The sequence below is a fragment of the Anthonomus grandis genome, chromosome 17 (assembly GCF_022605725.1).
Source record: "Anthonomus grandis grandis chromosome 17, icAntGran1.3, whole genome shotgun sequence".
NCBI classification, from domain to species: Eukaryota; Metazoa; Arthropoda; class Insecta; order Coleoptera; family Curculionidae; genus Anthonomus; species Anthonomus grandis.
In genome coordinates, this window is record NC_065562.1 from 8,832,927 (window position 1) to 8,858,199 (window position 25,273).

At 33.9% G+C, this 25,273-nt stretch overlaps 1 protein-coding gene and 1 long non-coding RNA gene across 4 annotated transcripts in view; both read right to left on the reverse strand.

Annotated features, from left to right (window-relative positions):
- Positions 1-701: 701 nt before the first annotated feature.
- The window catches only part of LOC126746549 (leupaxin), a 186,626-nt gene continuing 162,054 nt past the window's right edge, over positions 702-25,273 (reverse strand). For 2 of the 3 annotated variants that reach the window (XM_050454858.1, XM_050454857.1), the window contains exons 6-8: positions 21,550-21,903; positions 21,264-21,494; positions 702-6,163 (exon numbers count right to left, since the gene is read on the reverse strand). In XM_050454858.1, the coding sequence (XP_050310815.1) occupies positions 5,897-6,163; positions 21,264-21,494; positions 21,550-21,903 (852 nt within the window). In that variant the 3' untranslated portion in view covers positions 702-5,896. Of the gene's footprint in view, positions 6,164-20,683; positions 20,938-21,263; positions 21,495-21,549; positions 21,904-25,273 lie in introns of those variants that run through there. The other variant, XM_050454859.1, reaches the window with a different exon arrangement.
- Positions 15,023-17,330, reverse strand: LOC126746563 (uncharacterized). Its single transcript, XR_007663929.1, has 2 exons — positions 16,819-17,330; positions 15,023-15,908 (listed from the first exon to the last, which is right to left on the reverse strand). It is a non-coding gene; the product is annotated as an uncharacterized LOC126746563 (long non-coding RNA).

The following is a 25,273-nucleotide window of genomic DNA, read 5'->3' on the forward strand; positions in this document are numbered from 1 at the left end:
CGACACAACTCTAACATGCTCGACTACACTGAAGGGTTGGAAAATAAGCCTTTAAAGGTCTCATATTTACAAACCGGGATCGGTAACGCTTTTAACTAGGACTCTGATTACTCAGGCGTTAATGACATTTAAATTCACATAGATCTGCATTGATATCGATGAACACACAAGACATCTATGGTTTATCGATATAAATGCAGGGAAAACAGCGAACATCTCAATAGAGAACCATAGGGTGTGGGCGGCGCATTTACTGCTCGTCAGTATCGAGTTTGTGGTATATCCTAGTATTTAAATTATTATAGAACATGAATGCTATATCTACCTCTAGTTATTATAAATAAAGAAGTTTGTAATAACTTAAATTCAAATTAATAAACCCAACTGGTGTTAACTGTTAATTTCAAGGGGTTTCAGAAATAAAACACATAAATATTTAACTAAAATTAGCAATATTTTCACACTGTTATAACGCTGTAGATAGATTTTAAAAGCAACTTTACAAAAATATTCTAGTCTAGACTGCCATTTAAAAATGGTGAATTAACAAGTGAAAAAAACTTAAAAAAATAATAATTAATATCTCCCCAGAATATTTGTAAAAAATGTATAACTGTAAAATATATAAAATAATAATGTGTATATTAGAAATATGTTTACAAGTAATAAAGCCTTTAAGTAAAAAAGCCAAGTATAAATGACCATTTATAGGACTTATTAATTATCATTCGTGACAAAATGAATTTATTGAAGTTTGGACATTGTGCATTAAAGCGTAAATAAGTCACAATAAATTCAGTTTTAACGAACCATTAATAAACTAAATCTTACTTCGAATAGCGATATAATAAAATCTATCATCTAAAATTGTTAAAATTTAAAATGGGTATAGAGAAACACAATAATTCTTTTTGACTAGTAAACTCTCATATGGCTTACGAATTATCACAACTTACCACAAGAATTATTAAGCAAAGTTTTGCTTTTATGGCTTTTGAAGAACGAACAGATAGATGCTAACTTTCAAATATATACGACGCAAACCTATATTTGAAAAATAGCAAAAAACATTTTAAACTTACATTAACAATAAAATTATGTATAGGGTCAAACGGGTAACAATGAGACAATTTAAATATTTTCGTTAAAATTAAGGTGTGGTAGCTGAGACTGATCCCACTTTATGACCATTTGAATTAAAAAAATGCACTGAATTCAAAGGTTTTAGGAGAGGCAGCAGAAAACAGATTATATGTGAATGACACCAAACTTCATAATACCCGCTTTACATGCAGCCAATGCTACTACTACTAGCGCTACGGTTCTGCCTTAAGAATTCTCTGGCAAATTTTTTCACGGACGACTTATGCAATGGCAGCGTTACCTTCGCTGTCTTTCTTTGGAAACGAAATCAAAGAAACGATACCACGAGTGACTAGATCTGTTTACATTATTATTGTTTGAAGAAAATTATTTAAAATTAAACAAATTTAAAATATTTTAAATATGGTTAAATAGAGCAATGACCTAAATGCTAAAGTTTTACCACGGAAAGATTATTATGTATACATAAGGTTCACAAACATCAAAATACAAAATGCACGATGCCTGAAAAAGAAAAAGTGAAAATGCTCGAGAAATATTTTAAAGACAAAGCAAGTCAAAAAGTCACAAAATATGCAGCATAAATGGTTGACAAGTTTTAATTGGTTACATTACGACGTTGAACACGATTATCTCTTATATCGTTAGCAAAACTGACTCTGCATGGTAATCTGATGCTGAGTGGGCATTCTGAAACATTGGTTTTTGAAATTGGAAAGATTCACACCTCATCCGAAGAGTTCTCATAAAAACTGTAGGGACCTAATACACCAAAGGGAAACTGCAAATACTGCAGAATCTCAGCTTATAGATCCATATACTCAACAAAAAAACGCAAATATCACCAGTTCAATACGCTATTTAGTTCGTTCAGGCAATGCTTTGAGAGGAAATGATTTGCAAGGAGGGAATTTGTGACTTTATTGGAGAAGAGGTCTTTGGATATTCGAGAACCTATTCCGTGGTTGAAAAAACAAGATAATTATTTGAGTGCTGATATTCAAAATGTTGACAATTTTAAGAACTGTTGTCAATAAAATACCAAAATCCCCACGCTATTTCATCATTGCTGACGGCATATGTTACCGTTCAGGGAAAGAGCCATTTTAAATGTGTGTGCATTTCGTGAATCCAGAGACCAAGTTAAAAGGGGTGATAGCCAGGCGTCCAGAACCAGCTTCAAACAGGTGCAAGAGTGCTGGGATGCACTATTCAAGTTATGCAAGAGGAAGTCAGTCCGATTATGCGGTAATTATGAGTCCGTTTATGAGTTCCGGGACGCGTATAGCCACTTCCTACCATTGTGCAACGCACGCACCCAACGAATTGCGTTATATCGTGGTAGGCACTGTCAAAGCAAAACTCGCATAAAAGCTTAACAAACCCTACTACGATGCAACGCTTTACCTTGGAGTTTGGTAGAGTAGGGATAAATTATTCTACCCCGATACATATTTCGTGTAAGTAGATTTTCAGCTATCATAGCGTGCATTTTCTGCTTTATTTTATTACCCTTTTCTAACCTAAATTTAAAGTACTAGTGCTAGTAAAGTATCCTATGTTTGAAAGCGGGACTGCTCTCAAAATGTATGTACTTGAGACTTTTTGACCACAGAATATCTAAAAATTGTATATATGTCTCTTGTACAAAGTCATTTAGTTTATGGTATTTTGGGACGGGGAAGGGTTTCTGCAATACACATACAAAAATTAAAATCAATTCAAAAATGGGTTTTAAAATAATTTTTGGCAGAGACAGAACATATCCCACTGATAACGTGCTTTCTGAAAGTAACATATTAGATTTGCATCAACTATATTGCTTAGAAATCCTTAAATATATAAAGAAAAACAAGATAGAGTTAAATATTACCCAAAGTTTATCGACTAGTCAAAACAACTTGGCATATACTTGGCACGACTCGTAAAACTCATGGCCAAAAGAGTTGAAATGCCCTTTCTAATCCCGGCTATAGACTGTTTACCCAATAAGGACAGTTAACTAAATGTGACATCTACCCGATTATGTAACCACAAATCACGCACAAGTGCTAAGTGTGCTTCAGTGATATTTCTAAACGTTTATGTTTTTATTTATTGTATTAGTTAGTAAGTATATATTATGTCCATTGTTTTTAATAAACGTTATTATTATTATAAAAAAAAATAATGAAAAGGGCTAATGAATGTCGAATCGCTCAGGAAGTGGTATTCGTCGATGCAAGTGGATCTTGTGATTAGACCAATACATGCGTCACATTTTTTTTTGCTGCAAATAAAATTGGGGCTATTCCTTTAGGGGTCGTGTTGCATAAAGCCCAGACTGTAGGAAATTAAATATTAGTATTTTCAGCCGCAAAAGAAGCACTTGTGGAAAAAAGATTTGGAGGGCATGGTTCTGATAAGAGAGGCGCTGAAGGGTATGCCCTTAAAGCTATTTTTTCACACTTAGTCTTATTTCTATGCATATGTCATATTTGCCAAGCATTTTGACGGCATGGCTATCGCTATCCCATAATTCTATACAAAAAGAAGTAAAAAAAAAGATAATGTTAGAGTTTAGACAAGTGATTTTCGCAAAAACTGACGAAGAATATACAGAATATTTTCAGAGTTTGATAAAAGATTATTCCCAAGAAAATTATAAATATTTAAAAACATACATCGAAACTCTTTGGAAACGTCATCAAGACTGGTGCTTGCATTACCGTAGTGACTGGATTACTCGAGAAAACAATACCAATAAATACGTTAAGACGTCAATTCGTATATTTAAAGACGTTGTATTAGAACGTTGTCGATCTTTTAATGCCTGTGCATTAGTTGACTTTATAGCCAAGGTATTTGAAACTTACCATAAAAGACGACTTTTAGAATATGATTTAATAACAATTTCTTACTAAAAAAAATTATGCCGGCGGGTTTTGTAAATCGGAATTGAGATTCACACGCCCCGATATTAACAACCGATAATAAAAAAAGAATTAGTTAAATTAGCTTTAGGAGAGAAAACACATGTCGATTTTTTTAGTGACATGGATGATATTCACATTGAATTTGATGGGGCGGAAATATCAGAGGAAAAAAGAAGAAATAAATATACCTAATATTACAGAGTCTGATCTGAAAAATGATCTCGAAGCTGTCAAAAATCTTTCTCAACATTTTGCGAAAATAACTGAAATAGTTTCACTTGTTTGTTCAGTTGGTAATACAAAAACAATTCAAAAATTAAATCATGTATTAGGCAAATTACAACTCCAGCACAGGCAGTACTGTCTTTGGATGAAAATAAAAACAAACTATAATTACAGAAAGATTAGCCTACTTCAGTATCGCGGCGCAACTCTCAGCAGGTCGTCCAACAAATATAGAATTAGAAAGAAGACCTGGAAAACGCAAAAGAAACCTTGCCGCAAATATTTTAGAGACATAACCTAATGCAAAATCACATGGTTTACATTAAAAAATCAATGTACTTACACAATTTTCATTTTGAAATTTTCATTACGTTTATTTAATAAATAAATACATGAATATTATTAGATATTATTCTTTAGTTGGTATTCAAAATTAGTTGAATTACTGCGATGCACCGTGATAGAATTTATCCATACAGTACGTCATCATAAATGGACATTGTACATTTGTTGAGTTTTTATGCGCGTTTTGTTTTGACAGTCCCTACCACGATATAACACGATTGTTAGGTGAGTACATTGCAGAATGGTAGGAATTGGCTATACGCTTCCGGGACATAGCGGAACAGTGGGTAATGAGTCAGCCGACGGGTTCGCAAGGGTGTCTTGAGAAAGGCATATTCCTCACGTACTGGTCACGAGAAAATACTAGGGAACATTGGAAGTCAAAGGAAATGCTATCAAATTTAACAAAAGCTAAAGCAGCTTGGTTGCTGATTCAGCATAGGGCAACCAACCTTATTAGACTTCTTACAGGTAACAACAGGCACCTGCATCTTATAATCTGTAAGAAGTCTAATAGACTTGCATCTAGGTCTCGGTCCCAGTTTGTTGTAACCATGCTGAGGTATTTTATAGGTGAGTGCCAGATAGGTTAAGGATAGAAACTATCGGTTACAACTTCCTGTCTGTCACATGAGGTACTAAAAAGCCTAGACTAAGAAAGGTTTGTGTCCTTATTAGGAAGACGGATTCCGTCCGTGGTCGCGGTAAGAAATGACGGTCAGCAGTAATGCCTGAGGTTTTTGCAAAGGGACTTTTAGAACATAATTACTACTACTTCTTGCTATTATTATGTAATGCAAAATTTTATATAAGGTGTGCCTGTAATTGAAAGTATACTATGAGACTGTGATGGTTATTTTGAATTCTATATACTTGTTAACCTGTTAGGTCTTTGTACTTTCTGCCAATTTCCAGAAATTTGGAAAATGAGATTGAGCTTTAAGATAACTCTATCTGGAAAGTTATTTTTATCTACTTATCTTTGATCGAAAAAGTTGTCCTGAACAAATATTGATCATAAACGGTAAAACTTACACTAAATTTTCAAAAATCAGGTTAATTAAAAAGTTTCTCGTTGTTACCCGGTCTGCCCTATCCATTTTTTAAGCAGTATGCCCCAATTCAAATATGGGCGATTTTTATTAGTATAAAAAACAATTCCAAATCTTTTATTAAAATAGCAATAGCTAGCAACACATGCTACTGCCTTGCTTGTTAAAAATTTGCATCTTTTCACTTTATATCCTAAATTCTGTAACTTCTGTTTAAAGATGAATAATAAGAGGTATACAGATTACCAATCTAGTCTAACCAAATAGCTTCTCAAAGCACAAATGACAATAGGGTTTGTCGTTCTGTTCCTTAAACGTTCCCTTGTTCAGCTGTTTTAAGCAAAAGGCGCATACGAAGTGTTCCGGATGGAATTTTCTAAACATCGCGGTGACGCAACGACCGGAAATGGGTTTGTGGCATCCGGCGCATAAAGAACCACGTTTCAAGTGGTAGTGGGTTTCGCAGTAGGGTTGACCCTCGTGGTCGAAGAATGACCCACCTATGAAGGGCTGTCGGCAGTCCTGGAAATGATAAATATATATTAGTGTTTGTTAAGTAAATACAAGGTTTTTTATCCGATTACCCAAAAGTAATTGGTCATACAATAAGGATTCTAAAAGCAATTTAAATAAAGTTTACTGTTTTTGATGGTGTAATTTCTTCTTAGCCGTTTTTCGAAATATTATACAAACTAAAAAAAATATATTTATTTACGATAGTAGTTGTCAGAGGAGGCCTTTATAATGATGACCTTTGATTTGACGTTCCTAAGGTATCAACAAAATTTGTATTCTCTTTCTCAAGTTTTATTGTCATGCACAATCAAAAAAATGCTCTAAATTCACAGTATCATAAAACCATTTAATTACAATTACGACTAGGTACATGTTTCTCCCGACTAGGGGTCATCAGATCTATAAATAGCTTTTGGCATATCTTGGAAAATCCAGTAAAGAAACTTTTTAAATTTAATGTGGGAGAAATATGTAGCAAATTGTGTTTATGAGTCTCATTAGTTAAGTTAATAAAAAATCATACGGCTTTCGAATGTAAATTTTTCATTTAGACATGATGGATTTTTAAAAGCCTTTTCAGTGTAAGCCATTGTCTCCAGCAAATCAATTTTACTCTTATTGTGTAAGACTTTTATACTTGTATCTTAAGGAAAATACTCGAGTCAACAAGATGGTTAGCCAAAGAGGACTTCCTAATAGTTACACCTATATGTTTACACATATTAAACTGGATTCGATGACCATTAATCCTAATAGGTATCTTCCTATCAGACTGAGCAACATACCCTGCTGACATTGGTCACTTTATAAATCCCTCTGTCATTGTAAGCAGCATTAAAATGTTTATTTACCAGTGCCAAAAAAAAATTAAATCGGCTGACGTACAGCGAATAGTGAGCTTAAATCTAGTTATCAAATCAACGTCATACTTTGGTATGTCAAATGGCTATCCTATAGTGTGATAGCTACTGATGAGTGTCACACGATGGAGGTTCCCATTTGACATATCAAAGTGAGGTTAGCTGGAGGTGAGAAGATGATCAACAGAACTTTGTCAAATATTAAATTAAACGTCACCCTGTATATCTAAATTGACGTGTTTTTTTTTTGAAGAAGTTATTAAGGCTAGTGCGTTTTGAAATGAAAGCACTGTATATAATAAATTCAGACAACTCGCCTTCCAAATCAAACATACTAAGAATTTAAAAACTAGTGAACTTTACAATCCAGAGTGTGTGAAAGGGGAATTATCCTTAAAATCAACAAATATTTGAAAGATAACAACAATGATCATCTTTATAATAAGAAAAATATTATTTAGTTTTAACAAAAGCCGACAAGGGAAACTATTGTTATAACGAATATACCAGATTAGTTATCTAAGGTTACTCAGTTCCTAAATTTCATTAATTTTTGGAACCTAACTAACAACCCTATGAATAAGTTGACTCTTGATTACTTTTCCATCTCTGAAAAAAAAAACTCATTCCCATGAATCCCTCCACTCCTCTCCTTTACTGCCTACCGAAAATACAGAATGCTAACTGCCCTGTTCGTCTAGTAGTTCCTTACATGAATTCTCCTGCTTTCAGATTTTCTTCTTCGTTATCTTCTACGTTAAAGTTCAACAATCCTTTTTCGATAAAAGAAAATTCTTCTCAATTAACTGAACGTTTGTCTCCTAGAATTTTTCTTCTATCCAGATACCACCCCAATCCTGGCTTATCACTCTTGATGTTACTAGCTTGTTCCCGAGCATCTCCGAGTGATTGTATTTTAATACTCAGAGAATTTTATTTCCAGTCATTTTATTTTGGATTTGTGTTCTCTAGTCAATTGTGTGCTCCTTCAAAACTTTTTTCAATTTGACAATAATTTTTTCGAGCAAAAAACTGGCTTGGTAATGGGTTCTTTGTCGAATGCGAATAAATTTCGGAACGTCATTTTTACTATTTTTAATGGAACCAAAGACGATCTAGAAAACTTTGTTGATTTTATTAATTCTGTTCATCCCAACATACAGTTTACCTATGAGTTAGAGAAAAAATCAAGTTTACCATTTTTAGTCCTTTTAACAAACATTTTTTCAAAAAACTTAATAAACCATTGCTCGGTGAACTCAACATCCTCGGATCTTATCGATCTATTACCTTTGGGAACGTCTCTTCTAGTATTGCACAGTGTTTCAAATTCAATGAATCTGACCCTAGACCTAATATTTACTTTAAAACCAAAAACAACTTGGCAAAACATTTAGTAAACACTTTAAAATCAGCGCAGTCGGGATTTACGGACTCGCCAAACTTTTTTAGTGGGAAAATAGACGATTTCACAGTCCAAATGGAGAAAGTAAATATTCTATCTAAGACTGTAGGAAACATGCAGCACGAATTGATCGAAGTGCGTAAGGAGTGTATGTCTTTGAGGTCCCAAATTGAATTAATGCAGCAAGAAAGATAGTTGTAAATATAATGTTGAATTTTGTGGCATCCCTTAGAAGAAACAGGAAAGGGTACAAATACTTCAACCCAACACAAAAACATGGTGGTCAAATTCTCATCCGTAGATAAAAGAAACGAATTTATTAGTGCCGCTAAATTGAAAAGAAATCATGGGTTAAAAGCAACAGACTTAGGATTTGAGCATGGCCCAAAAATATTTGTCAACGAACACCTTTCAACTCTACTATAAGCAACTTCACAAGAAAGCTAGGGAATTTTATAAAAATTCGAATTCGAACAAATTTTGTTGGGTGAAAGAAATGAAAGTTTTCATAAAGAGGGACGAGAACAGTAAAACCATTAATATTATTAATGAGCACACGCTGTCTTCCGTGCTAGCATAACTTTGAAATAAGAAAATATGGAGAAATAAGAAAATATGGAGCAAATAAGAAGATATGGTTTATCTTCTTATTTGCACTTTTTTAATTTCTTGTGGCAACTCTCAATTTTTTTTTAATGAGTTCGTCTCAGCAATTTTTTGTTTATTACCAAAATACCAGAGGCTTTAGGACAAAAATAGTAGACTTTTATCAGTCTGCCTGCACCTGTCTATACAACTGTATCTCAATAACGGAGTCTTGGTAAAATCCCAACGTTTTGGACTCCGCGCTGTTTCCTAACAACTATAACGTTTTTAGACTTGACGTTTTTTAGATTGATAGGAAGGCTAACATTAGTGGCAAAAGTGATGGTGGTCTTATATGGTGGCGATTCGTGACTTATACCGCAGGCAATTTGTCTCTATGTGGTGTAATTCTAACACAATAATCGAAGACATATGGGTGAGTGTTACTTTAGCGGGAGGCAGAAAATTATTTTTATGCAGTGTTTATATTCCACCTCATGCGGCAGTAAATAACTATCTAAACTAGAAAATATTATAAGCACTAATATTAATAGTTATTTTTTAATAATGGGTGACTTTAATCTACCTAATTTAATATGGTCACAAAAACCGAATGTTAAGGATCCATTGCCTCAACGCCACTGATCCTTGCAGCAAATAATTTTCTGATGCTTTTTACTTTAATAATCTAAAGCAATTTAGTCACGTCTTCTAATTCTACTAATTCTACTTCTCTCTAATTCTACAAAAATTATTGTAAATAAAAGTATGGATCCATTTGTGCCTAAAGATAGCCATCACACGTCTTTGGAAATACATGTTAATTTAATATCGGATAAAAATATCGAGAGAAAATTTAATATCGAAGAAGAATTTAATATCGAAAAAAAAAAATGCTAGTAATTCATATACAAAGTTAAAATTTAATAATGCCAATTACGACACTATCAATGAAATTATTATTTCTACTCATTGGGACAAATTATTTTCATCCAAAGATGTAAATATTAACCCTTGCATGTTTTTATACAGTTTTAGATAACATTGTTATTAACCACATCTCTAGAATTAGGATCAATAAGATCAACCTAATTAAAAATAAATTAAAGGCACATAAAATGTGGAAACTGTACCGATACAGCAATCTGATTACGACAACTTTTTACATTTACGCAAAAACAGTAAAGATTATATTTATAAAACAGAAATTAAACATTGTCAAAGACATTAAATATTTCTGGTCATTTTTTTACAACAAAAAAATATTAATTAACCAGCTTACCAATAAAAATCTAATTTAATGATCAGGAAGCTTCGAATTGTGTTGACATTAGTGAACTTTTTTCTAGTATTTTAGTGGAGTATTTGAACCTTCTGGTACATCAACTTTAATTAAGCCTACTCAATGTCAAGAATATTTTGTAGTTAACAATATTGATAAAAATGACATTAAATCCGCACTTATATCTATGGATCCTAAAAAGGTACCCGGCCCAGACGGATTTCCTTAATTTTTTTTGAAGTCCTGTCCTAGCTTGTACGAGCCTTTGCATATTTTGTATAATCAATGTTAATCCAGCGGCATTTTTCCCAATATTTGGAAAATAGCTCAAATTGTGCTAGTATTTAAGTCTGGAGAAAAAACTTCTGTACGGGATTACCGGCCTATTTCCCTACTAGTCACTTTGGTAAACTATTTGAATCTTTGCTGTTAAAACAATTATTCTCTAAGGTCAAAGAACCTATTGATGTTAACCAACATGGCTTTTTCCAAAAAAGATCGGTAATAACCAACTTAATACCATTTATTCAGAGTATAAGCGAAAGTATGGCAAGGGGTCTGGAAACTTGTGCCGAGTACACCGACTTTTCTAAGGCTTTTGACAAGGTACATCATCCTACACTTTTCGTAAAGTTAAAGAATTTCGGTGTGCACGGGGCCCTACTCAAACTCATTAAAAGTTATCTAACGAATCGCTCTCAGTACGTTGTCGTAAATGGAGTAAAGTCTTCCTGTACAACCGTAACTTCAGGAATACCGCAAGGTTCTCATTTGGGACCAATTTTGTTCTCAATATTTTTAAACGACATTGGTCAATGTTTCTCTATCTATGTAAATATCTTGCATATGCAGATGACCTAAAAATTTTTACAACAATTAAGAGGGTAGCAGATTTTCGGGCCTTGCAATCTGATCTTGCAAATTTTGAAAGGTACTGTACCTTAAATAAATGATTTATTAGTACAGAAAAATGTCATTCTATACTTTTAAGCAGAAAACCATCTCAGACACAAAACAAATGTGATGTCTATCTCGGGGGCTCTATCAAGGGTTTTAGTAATCAAACGTCATTAATATTATTATACAATGCATTCGTTAAACCTACTATAGAATATGCAACAGTAGCTTGGAATCCGATGTATCACAAATATATTGACCAAATTGAAAGGGTACAACGCAAGTTTGTAAATATAGTAAATTTCCGCTTTAATAGACAAAGAAATTTTTTACTTACTATGATAACTTAAAGTTTTATGGTATGAAGCCCTTAGAGAGTCGTAGAAACAATTTTGATTTATAAAATTATTTATAATTTAATAGACTGCCCTTTCTGTCTGGAAAACTTACATATCAACGTTAATCCTTATATTTTGCGTAATAGATCGATCTTTAGCATCTCAAGATACTCTTCAAACTATTTGTTTAACTCTTCATTGTTCAGATGCGCCCGTAGTTTTAATAATTTTCAAAAAACTAACTTGAATAATGATAGATTTTTCTCCAGTATGGCTTCATTTAAGTGAATTCCACCTAATTTCGCAAGGAACGATAAATATTGTCCTATTTTCCCTATTGTCATTATTCATATGTATACCGGGTCCTGCAACAGTGCGTCGGTCTTCCGTAAAGCCTAAAAAAATGAGGTTAAAATTTTCTAACCTCTTAAAAAAGTTTTGGGACCTGATAGCGCATATCTGGAAAATATTTTGAAGTATACAGCGTGCTTAAAAAAGTAGGGCGATATAAGCAGCATTTTTTTAAAACGGAATGCCATTCTTTTTATTTTATTTTTAAGACCGCCTGAGGCTACCTAGCATACGCGCTAAATATGGCTGCTTTGTCATGAAGAATGGAGGATTACTTTGACTTAAATTGTTTCCTTCTGTCATATACAGGGTGTTCGTAGTTAGCAATCATATTTTACGAATTTCAAAGCTCCATTTCTCGCTTTTTTTAAATGGAACACCCTGTATATTTTTTAGTCGTTTTTAAAATATTAACGATAATTATCCGTAGATAATAAAATGTTTAAATAAGAACCAGGAAATCTGCATTCTTAACAAAATAGGTATTTTAATACCTTTTTTGTTGCTAAGCAAAATATTTCACCTGTTTCTCTAAATAAATTTTTGACATTTTCGTGAGAATATCATTTTTGTATGTATTATCAGCTTAAGTATTCAGTTATTTGAATTATCGTAACTTTGTTTGTAAAATAAATTTGGAGTTTTGTTTCAGAAATCTAATCTGAATGAAAATTGCATACTTATAAAATGCATTTTAGAAGACGAATTTGTTGACATGATATTTCTGTTGGGGGAATCTGAAAAGAATTGCCTCTTAGCCTCTCGAATGTATGGGGCGCGCTATCCTGATAGAAGATGTCCAGAAGAAAAATCTTTTAGAAGGTTACTAGCAAGATTTGTGGAGACAGGGAGTGTTTGTTACCCCAAGCAAGATAGAATGAGGCCTGTTACTAATCAGGAGCAAGAGTTAGATGTGTTATTAACGGTAACCGAAGATCCTCATCTAAGTCAGTCAAATATCGGAGCAGCAGTTGGAAGAAGTGAAAGATCAGTGCAACGAATTTTAAAAAGAAATCATTTTCATCCATACCACATCCCACAGCCATGAACATCAAGCACTTTTTGATAGGGATATACAAAACCGACTTGAATTTTGTACTTGGAGCAGAAATAAATTACAAAACGACCCCCCACGTTTTTTAATAATGTCCTATTTACGGATGAGGCAAAATTTAATAAAAACGGAAAATCAACGGAATAGACATAACTTTCATTATTATTCATCCGAAAACCCCCATTTTATGCGGCAGATCGACTACCAGCATAGGTGGTCATTAAATGTGGGGTGGAATTATTGGAAGCACCATTATCGGTCCCTATTTTTTTAATGGTCATCTCAATGAAAAAATGTACCTTCAATTTTTACAAAATGAACTGCCTAGATTACTTGCAAATGTTCCATTAATTACTAGAAACCGAATGTGGTTTCAACAGGACGGAGCTCCTCCACATTTTTCTCGAAATGTCACTGAATATTTAAATGGAACCTTTGAAGAAAAATGGATTGGAAGGAATGGACCTATTAATTGGCCAGCCAGATATCACCTGGCCTAACAAAATTAGTTTTTTTTTATGGGGTTTTGTAAAAAGAAATTGTTTATAGTAGAAATCCACCTACAACGGCAGTAGAAGCAGAGAATACGGGATGCGTTTGCTCAAGTAACTCCACAAATGCTACATGAAGTAGAAAAAAGTTTTTAGAAACGTATTAATTTATGTTTTGAACAAAACGGAGGACATATTGAACACTTAATGTAATAATAATAAAATGATAAATATTTTTAATATGCTTGTTTAATTATTATCGTGAATATTTTAAAAACGACTAAAGATAGCTAATATGTTTACATAATAAAAGATGTTCATGTATTAAATCTTCATTAAATGGATAAAAAATATATAGGGTGTTCCATTTTAAAAAAGCGAGACATGGAGCTTTGAAATTCGTAAAATATGATTGCTAACTACAAACACCCTGTATATGACAGAAGGAAACAATTTAAGTCAAAGTAATTCTCCATTCTTCTAGAATCCCAATTAAGTCCAATATTGACATTGAATTAACATTTCTAGTATCAAGATGAAATTAAATGATGTAATGATTTTTAGATTTTTTTTTATAAAAAAAATTATTGCAGTCAAACTGCGCATGACAAAGCAGCCATATTTAGCGCATATACTAGGTAGCCTAAGGCGGTCTTAAAAATAAAATAAAAAGAATGGCATTACATTTAAAAAAAATGCTGCTTATATCGCCCTACTTTTTTGAAGCACCCTGTATACTTTAAAATATTTTCCAGATCAGGAGTTTGTGGAGGAGCAGTGAGTTTTGAGATAAGGTGTGTTAAACGAAACTTGCTTGCAATTTCGCCTATATTTCATAAATGCAATAAAAAATATAGCATTCCATTTAAAAAAATGACCGACGACGTCATATATATATTTTTTGTTCCACCCTGTATACAAAAATTTATGTGAAATAATGCGCAACTTAAAATAGAAATCGACGGGCCCGAGCGTTTTCTCAAAAAATCATGTCCCTAATTTTTATCGAATTTATGCGGAACTTTAGGCGCTCACTGTATACACATTCTCCTACAAAATATGGAATTCTATTCAACTCTTTTATTTTACTCTCTTCTCTCTAAAGCTGCGTCCACACCAGACTCGACACAAATAATTGTCGATCAGTCAAATCAACATGTCCGACGAAGAAGACGTAATTCTTGCTTGTGCCGCGTATTTTATTATCGCGACTAAAAAAAGAAAAATTGCGCGCAAAAAAAAGATTTTAGGTTCGACCAAGTCTTCAAAGTAGAACTAGATACAATGCTAGTAATTTGATAGACGATTTAAAAAAAGATGACATAAACATATTGAGCCTTGAATATCAGAAAGTGTCCATCGAATGTCAGAAGGTGAATCTGAATATTTATTACTAAAAATCGGGCCAAAAATTTTGTAAAGAAGGCACCAATTATAGACCTGCCATTCCCATAAAGGAGCGTCTTGCTGTAACGTTACGATTTTTATCAACTGGAGATTCGTACCACTCACTAATGTATCTTTTTAAAATTTCAAAACAGGCAATTTCCAAAATTGTTGTGGAGGTGTGCGATGCCCTTATTGATGTATTACAAGACTATATTAAGGTAAGCACTTTATTTATTAAGATTTAACGAGATTTATATAAATATGAAAATATAGTTATAGCTACTTCTTAAATCAAATTTTCATAACCATAATAAAGAATAAATAGGCACAACAGTAGTAAAAATAAACTATAACTAAAACAAAACTAAATATTTAAACCCTAAATGAGAATAGTTGTGCGCATATCTATACTTATGACCGAGCTTATGAGGTATGACTTCCTGGAGATTGCAGTTGGGTGATGAAACGATCTGCAGCTTCATCTTCATCAGTTGTAAGGGCAGTAGTTGATTGTGCCGAAGTAGGGGGATTGCTAAAAGGAGAGCATGAGGAATGTGATTCCGGGGAATGCATCGGTGAGGTCATCAGTAAGCCACCTGAATTTGCTGTACTGGAAAAATATTGCTGTTGCTAAGAATGCTGAGATTGAGGATAATAGTGTTGTTGCTGAGCCTGAGAAAAATACTGCTGCTGTGGTTGTTGTGCTACGGGATAATTGTAATTTCCCAATTTTGCTTCAAACAAAAGTGTGCTTATTTTGTGTTGCACTGTAGCTTGAGCATAAGTAGTGAGCAAATTTCGCAATGTCACAGCCACTTCTTCGCCAAATGTGGTAAACACATCCTTTGATTGTTTTGTCATTGGGTTATCGCATTTCCTTTTTCTTGAAGGTACGTGGCCAAGAGCTGGCGACTTAAACTGTTTTTTTATAGTTAAAGTTTCCTTTGCTATTTCAACATTATCGGCATTTCCAACTCCTCGTAGAGTCTTTAGAGTTGTCTTCTCCAGTATTTAAAATGGCATCTTGAGTATTCTCATGCTCATCAGCAGTATTATCCACATCGTTGGCATTTTCCACTGCACCCACCCCTGATGAAACCTGTAATAGAAAGATTTTTTATTATTTTACTTCTGTTGGTACTATTGCTAGTTTGAAGTTTAAAAAATAAAATATTTTTTTTCTTAATTTCAGATGCCTAAAAACGAAGCAGAATGGAAAACACATATCGTTGCAGGCTCCAATAAACAGCGGCAGTGAATTCTTCAATTTAGTATTCTTTTGTTCGCCGTAGTACGCAAACTACAATTTTATTTATGCTAATGTTGGATGCCAAGGGCGCATTTCCGATGAAGGCGTGTTTAGTAGTACTACGGTTAATAAGCTTCTAAAGAACAATACAATGCATTTACCTGGAGAAAATCAACTTCCAAATAGTGATCTAAAAAGCCCATATGTTTTTGTTGCAGACGACGCATTTCCTTTGTCAACAAACATAATGAAACCATATGCAGGAAGTCACACTAAAGGTTCTAGTGAAAGAGTATTTAATTATCGCCTCAGCAGAGCTTGAAGAATATCAGAAAATGTGTTTGGCTTAATATCTAATGTATTTAGAATATTTCGCAATCCATTACTATTGGAACCTCAAACCGCCTGCAAGGTAACGCTAGCAGGATGTTACTTGCACAACTTTCTTAAAAAAAGTGCATCTAAGAACATTTATAATCCCCCTGGAACATTCGATTCTGACTGCTCTGATTCAACTGACGTTATTCCAGGAGCTTGGAGAAATGATAATGGTAATGAGCCTGGCTTAGCAGATTTACCCAGAATACCCAGAAGAAGTGCAGTGCAGGCCCAACAAGTGAGACATATTAAGAGACTACTTTATGACACCTGAAGGAGAAGTTCCTTGGCAATACGAAATATGTTAAAGTCGTAACAGTGTTCTAAACAACCTGTCGTTTAAAAATAAAAATACATAGATAAGCTCTCAAAGTCTACGTACCTGTGAATCCAACATCTCCCTGGGCTTATTTTTGTCTAGTAAAAATTTCATACTTTCAAAAGCAAACCATTTACTTTTATACACATCCTCCGTACCAGAGCCAAATTTCTTGCTGTCCTTTATTTTTTTTACTTCTCTTGCAAATTGACTTTGAAGATTTTTAATTTTTTGTTCTACCGCTTGCTTCTCGATGTTAAATTCTTTACCAATTTCCATAAGGGCATCGTGTCTCAAGTTCCTGTTCTTATAGTTTTTGGTTTTAGAATCCCATAGATTTGTTTTTAGTTTGTATGCCTCAATAAAGGGTATGACTTTAGCTTGTTGTAGCCATTCCATTTCTCCAACGAAAACACACGGCCACCATGTCAACAAGGCAAGACGTCACCGAGTACCTACTCCTACTTTAACACTTTGTCGAATGTCGAACGTCGAAAACACGTCCACACACTAAAGTCGATCGACTGCTCTTTCATGTTTACCGACAAGCGATGGAAAACAAATCGACATGTCGATCGACATTGTCGATTGCAACGTACACACAAAGTCGACAACGATAGACAGTGTCGACTCGGTGTGGACGCAGCTTAAGACAAGGTTAAATTAATTAAACCATTTAATAACAATACAAAATTAGGTGCATACGAAAGTTTAGCAATATTCAAAAATCAAAAAAACATTCTTTACAGCGATAAAGGTTCAATCCCTTATACAGTGTGTCCCACTTAAGGGTTAGCCACCCCTCTAAAATTTTTGTTTCTTGACCAATTTTCAAAAACTTTTTTTTGTTGGATAGATGGTCAAAAATGGCACTTATGAGCCAAGTTCGACATTTAGAGAAAGCAGGGCATGGCCTACTATATTCAAGTTTGAAGTGCGAAAAATCGAGAAGTAGTATTAGCGATATTTATTTTTGAAAAATGGTACTGAATTATTGTTCACTTAAAACATAAGTGTACCAAATTTGGTTATAATAGTATACAGGGTGTTGAAATAAATTGGTGTCAAATTTTTAAAAGGCGCAATAACATTCTTAATCAAATACGAATATTTTTTAAATTTTTAGCTAATTGGCATGCGTCTTGAGAACACAAAGGTTGGAAATATCCTTCAATAAACAACAATCGATCATATTATCATTCTATTTTGGGCTCAATTTGTTTGTTTTTTTATGAGTTTGTTTGTTAAATTCCAAAGATATGATTGTGTCTGGTTAAAAATTATTTTGTGGGAATTTTACCCAAGTATGCTATGAAAGAAAATGTTCCTGACAGTTTGTCAAAGTTTTCATGCATTTAGTTCATTTTGACTGCTTGTCGAACAATTATGGGTGATTATAATTTAAACGAAAGAGTTGAAGTAGTGCGGCTAGTTGGCGATGGAGTTAGAACATTTCGTGAAGCTGCGGCGGAATTTAACAGGAGAATCCTGGTAAAAACATCCACCATTCAACAATAGCCAGAATAAACTACGGGTTTGATCAGTCTGGTTCAGTAGGCGGAGTACGTCCTCATTTACATCGTAATCGAGCAAATAATAATAACCAAATAATTCTTAAATACTTTAATGCTAATAGCGTTAGCTCTAGCATTAGAGTTGCTAGTGCCAGCTTAAATATTTCCAGAAATTGCATATGGAGGTGTTTAAAGAAAAATAACAAGAAGCCTTTCAAGCCTATATTCCTTCACACTTTGGAACACGAGGATGAAGAATGCAGGATGGAATATTGTTTGTGGTTACAAGGCGAGGATTTGGCTAACCCTACATTTTTGAAAAATATTTTATACACCGATGAGGCAACATTTACTACAAACGGCATAGTGTCATCTCAAAATATTAGAATGTGGAGTAACGTAAATCCCAATTGGGTGATTCAATGTAAAAGGTAGTATTCGCAGAAAATTAACGTATGGTGCGGTTTCTTGAACGAACGTATAATCGAGCCGTTTTTCTTTAATGAAAATCTAAATGGACTTAATTTTCTTCGATTCCTGGAAGGTGATTTTAGTGACGTAATCGATGATTTGCCGTTAGGCGAAACAAGAAACTTACACATACAATTTGACGGTGAGCCTATCCACAATGCAGTGGTAGTGCGGAATTGGCTAAATCAGAAACATCCGAATCGATGGATAGGACGAAACAGTCCATTAATTCAGTGGCCAGCACGTTCCCCCGACCTTTCTCCCTTAGATTTTTTTCTTTGTGGAACCCTTAAAAACAAAGTGTACAAATCAAGACCGCAAACTCTACATGATCTTTGTGAGCGCACTAGACAAGAGTGTAATGAAATAAGCAGGGTACAGTTAAGAAGGGTGGTAGTAAACAACAAAGACATAGCATAGAAAAATGTATAAGAATTAATGGAGGACATATTGAAGGAACTAATATTTAGTTTTGTGGCATTAATTTTTAAATTTAAGTGTTAGCAAAGATAAAATACTAGTAGTATTATTATCTTTGGTGTTGGCGGATGCCATATAGCCAAAAATTTACAAAATATTCGTATTTGATTAAGAATGTTATTGCGCCTTTTAAAAATTTGACTCCAATTTATTTCAACACCCTGTATACTATCATAAACAAATTTGGTACACTTATGTTTTAAGTGATCCTGAACGATAATCCAGTACCATTTTTCAAAAATAAATATCGCTAATACTACTTCTCGATTTTTCGCACTTCAAACTTGAATACAGTAGGCCATGACCTGCTTTCTCTAAATGTCAAACTTGGTTCATAAGTGCCATTTTTGACCATCTATCCAACAAAAAAAAGTTTTTGAAAATTGGTCAAGAAACAAACATTTTAGAGGGGTGGCTAACCCTTAAGTGGGACACACTGTAGTCAATTGTATACTTTACTTAGTGTATAAGATTTCTTCGGCCACGTTTCATTGCATTTTTCGCTCTATTAGTTAAATTTTTAGCATATAAGGCTACTTGTAAGTAGTATTAGTTTAGTTTTAATCTTCTCCCGAAGATGCGGTTTCGCTAACATCGTTAGCGAAACCGCGTGTCGAGAGATAAAATAAAGAGTTTTCGTTAGTGGTAAAACTGTCTCGTAATTTTAATATTAGGCTGGATAGACTAGATAGACAATGTGAGTGCAGTAAGTATTACATGTTGAGGTTCACTCGATTGTGATGGAGCAGCAGCAGGAAGAAAAAGAAAAAAAAGACTCTCTTTATTTGGGGTAAGGTATGAGCTATCTAAAAAATATATTGTTTACTTTCATTACACAGGATGTAAAAAAAATATAAGAGGTCGACGATCCCTAAAGAAAAACAGAATTATCTAGATAAGAATTTTTTAAAGTAATTAGAAAAAAACTTTATATTTAGTGGCATCGTTTAGGGGCGTATGAAGTGGTTGGTAGGAAAAGAATCTATTAAAACTTTCCTTTTGTTTTCTTCCTACTTATCAAAATCCCGGAAAATGCCCACATATTCTGAGTATACATTTTAAGGCACAAAATTTAGTAAAGCATAACATTCTGAAATTTAGCAAAATTATTAACAATTGACACCCGGTATAAATTATGAATGAACTATTTTAAGATACGCGGAATGTCTAGGTTACAGTCTTGTTAGTTTTGCAGCATTTTTTGTTCTTATTTCACTTTTATTAATTATCTTAGTTTCTGAAAACAACAAATCGATAAAGTGGCCCATCTGACATGAAAAATAAATAATTTATTGTTTTATTTTAGTAAAATCACTAAATAATATTTAAGCATATACTTGAAAGCAGGTGTACCCTTTTTAACTTTATTTTTAGATTCAACAGTTTTTTTTAATCTATCTATCACAGATGCGCAGCACCCAACAGATTTATCGTTTTCATCAATATATCAATTGAATTTCAGGTTTATTTTAATTTAAAAATTTTATATTACAATAACAAAAATATTACAAATAGAATAAGTCTTTCCTTACGAACTAAAGGAGGGCGATAATTTAACATATAAAATTTAAAGGGATGGTATATTCACGGGGGGCATAAATTGGGACGTTTGAGGCATTTATTCATCCTCTTCTTCATCGGCTCCAATGCACTTGGGGCATACCGGTTTTCCTTCCACTGCATAGAACGATTTTCCTTGGACTGCTAACTTACAATCCTAATGTAAAGAGTTGAAAAATTTACATAATTTGTATATTGTCAAAACAAATATAGGATTTCAATTTCTGTACATCCAGTAAACTTAACAAGATTATTATATACATTAACTCATCCAAAAAAAACTGATACTGATATGGATTTTGAGCGTTTTTTTTGTTGCATTTTTAATAAGAATTCTTTTAATTGATATAAAGCGCCCACTTGCTAAGCTTCAGGATAAATATTTTAACTATTAAATAATATTCCACTTTATTCTGTAAACAAAACATCAATTAGTGCCTGTACCTCCAATGAAAATTGTAATGTAATTCCAAAAGTACTTACCCTGCAAACAAAACAATCGGGATGCCACTGACTATTCAAAGCGGAAATGTAGTTTTCCATGATGGCCCTATTGCACGCGCCACATTTGGGAGCAAACATATCGAAGTAGTCGTCACGGCAATAAGGTTTTCCTTCTCTCTCGTGGAAGCCATCTTCGCCAAACTGTTTGCCACATTGGGCGCAGAAAAAGTGATCCATATGCCACGTCTTCTCCAGGGCTGTAACACATTTCTAAAGAAAAATTTAATAAGTCAACTAAGCACACATAAAAAAAACACCATCTTACATCCAAAATTGGACCGTTGCAGTAGGCACATCTAGGACTGAACAAGTTATGGTAGTCGGGTTCGCAGTAAGGTTTGCCCTCCCTTTCGAAGAAATTCCTGGTGCCCAACTCTTGGGAGCAGTGGGCGCAAGTGAAGTGCTCCGGATGCCAAGTTTTACCAAGAGCGGTGATAACTTGCCCTACAATTGGTTTTTCGCAGGCGCTGCAGCATCCCTTTTGGCTGGTGTTTACTCCTTGACGGCTCATGTCTGCTTGAAGGTTATCAAGCATAGAATCTAAGTTTTCTGGTGGGGCGCCCTGGGACTGGGTGGCTTTTATTGGACGGGCGTATTCTTCTCTTACCGGCTGTTGGACCTGCAAGGAAACGAATATTTTATAAAAACCGGACACAACAGATGGTTTTTTTTTAAAAATATTTATGTTAAAATTTCAGATAAGCACTAATAAAAATGCATAAATAACCGGCAAAAAAATAATAAAACTGACCAGGTAGAAGTAAGCAAAACGACTGAATCTGTTACGAGAATTTCCGTACCCAAGTAGATTTGGGGTCCTACGCTTTTCTCGGCGATCCCCACCTCCCGTAATAATTATAATAATAAATCGGGTTGTGCCAGATTTAGAACGGCGATCCAGAAAAAAAGTAGAAGCTCGAGAAGTTCGTGAGCTATTTGCGGCGGGATTTTTTAGGTCCGTTATGTCACATGTACGGATTGTTTGGGTTTTCTTTGGCGGTTCGTGAGTGTTAATTGTAGTAGAGAGGCTTGAGATTGAAAGAAATTAAATAGATGAAATTTGTTGCGGTAGGTTTATGTTTATGAGTTTTTTGATCGAAAGCCCAATAAAGTAACATCCCTACTACAACTAACTTATTCAACCATATTCAGCACTAAGGATACATTGATTTTAGAAACAGTAATAATGATGTGATAATGTCTTTGAATTCAGAGATTGTGAAAAATTTTAATCTGAGTAAAAACAGTAGCGCAGTATTTATTGATTTAGCCAAAGCTTTTGACACTGTTTCAAATGCAAGATTTCTTAATGTACTAGAGAATAATGGAGTCAGGGGTGCAGTACTAAAACTTTTTAAAAGCTTCTTACAGACAGATGCCAGTTGTAGTTTAAAACTGAAATTAGGGTACCTCAAGAAACTGTTTTTGGTCCCACTTTTTCTTGATTTACATATATTCTATATAATAAAACTGAACGATATTAATTTCGTAAAGTATTAGATGGTATTAAGCTGATCTGTATGTATACATCAATTTGAAACATATGGCAAAGCAGACTAATTACTTAAAATACCTATAAATTACAACAACATAAACTGCAAATGTAGGTATTATTTATCTCTAGGATCACCACACTCAGTTCGAGGAAGAAGAAACATCAGGTTTTCACGTGAAAGTGAGAGAAAAAATAATTAAATTTTTAAAAAAACAAAGTAGTTCAAGACCTGAATAAAGATGATAATCGTCACCATCTGTAACTGACGAGTTCTCTATTCGGTGGAGATGCTGCCTAGCTTCTTCTCCAACCAGAAGAGGACAAACTTTTATTACACAAAATATGCCCATTTATTAGCTAAGAAAAGAAAAATGGAACAGTTTACAGTTTGACAGGTGTAAAATATTAAACAAGTTTTTTCTGTCCTTATGTATGCTTACTCTAACCTTAATTACACTTTCTCTGCTGGTATGCAATTTGTTGCGGTAGGTTTATTTTTATGGTTATAGGGAGCTCCACTCACTTCTTAAAACTAGGAAAAGTGATACTTATTATCTGATAACAATGGATTAAGTACTTCCACCTATTGCATCAATCACGTCAACCATACTAGGATTCAAAGTATAAGGAGAGTTATGGACCTTCACTATTATAGGTCACTAAGAGTGTAAAGCGGGAGGCTAATCTTGGGGTATTAGTGATTATGAACGAGCAATTGGTCACCAAAAGCGTAGAAAGAGAGGGATATAACTAGTGAGCAACTTAGCCGACTACAACTTCCGTTCTTTAACTCTTGTACCTCCAACTGATCACCAAAAGTATGGAGAACGAGAGAGGGATATGTTAGCGATTATGGAATTGAACTTTGATATCAAAGTTGTAAAATGTGAGAGAAATATGTCTTGGGTTTGGGGCTAACGGGGAAAACTCCGTAAGTTACTTCGTAGTTCGACCGCGGTTACAACTTGCGACTTTACTCACTACATTTTTCCGACAACGAGTTAACTCGACTGTTTACTGCAACTTTTGGACCTGCAATTAGTCACCAAGAGTCTGCAGAGAGAGATGAAAAATCAGCGTGAAAGGTAACCGCGACTACTACTTAGTCTTTGGCCTGAGTAAACAGAGAGCATTTAGTTCGACCACACAACAAACCATTCGACCATACAACAAACCAATAATTACATAAGCAACATCCATACAGTAAATAAACAAGTAGCCAAGTAAAAGCATAAAGCGAACTACACATTGAAATCACTATTACATATAACTACAAAAATTGAAGCAATACTCATAAACATTATAAACATATAGGGCATAGAACCAATGCAGGTATACATTTAAACTAAAGATTGGCGTTGAATTAGGGCAGATTTAGAGAGATGAGAATTCCAGAGGAATAGAGTTATAAATGTTTACAGCATTATAGACAAATGACCCTAGAAAAAAGACCGTTTTGTGTTGCGGAAGTGTTAAAATATTTAAGTGACGTAAGTTTCTTGAATAGGTTTCTTCAATAAACTTGTGTACGAAGTCTATTTAACTTAACTCGACTGTATGACTTTTTAACCATTTGTTTACCTAAGCTAGTTTTCACAACTTCTTATTAAGGGATGCGTGTCTAAGACCTAAGAGCCGCGCAATGTAATGGGAATTTATAGGTTATACTTATGGGGTCAGCTTTTAAGAGTTACCAACTGATTGCTTTCATATGATCTAGTAACCTTCAGAAGGTACTTATAATAATAAATTCATTTTGATGAAATAAAATGTGTGGGATGGAATTTGCAGGAACTGCATTTGCAATTGGTGAAATGTATCTGGAATGACATGCTACGACAAGGCAAGCTACTGCGACATGATACGCTACTGTTACGTCAGCTTTAGTTAATAGCTTGAAGGAAAACGAGCTACAACTCATTTTACAAAAAGACGGAGAATCCCCGCATTATAGGTTCCTAAGCCAAATTTGGCGGAATTAAAGGGCCTGGCGGATCATCTGATCTGTCGCCACTTGACTTGTAGGTAGAGCATATTAAATCAAAAAATGTATGCCACAGAACCCAATTGATTAAAAAATTTGCCGCAACAAGTGCAAACAAGTTACACCTAAAATGTTACACGATATGCGCGAATATTTCGAACAGTATTCTTACTTTTACTTAGAAGATCGTGGGAGGAATGTTCATCATGTAATTAATTCAAATTAAATAATATTAATTACAAAATATTTTCATATGTATTTTATTTACTATTTCTGAGTGATTTAGAAGACTTACAGTCTTTTTTTTGTTAAGCTGATAATTTTGAAATTGACATTTTAAGCTCATAAAATATGTTTAGGATTAGACAGTTCGAAAACGTTCATCATTTAATAGTTTCAGAAAATGTGATTTTTATTTCCTTCTTGGACTAAATCTAACTCCCAATTAATATATCAAGGCTAGTTATCACCCCTGCGTATGGATTGATTTTAGAACTAGAAAAAAAATTA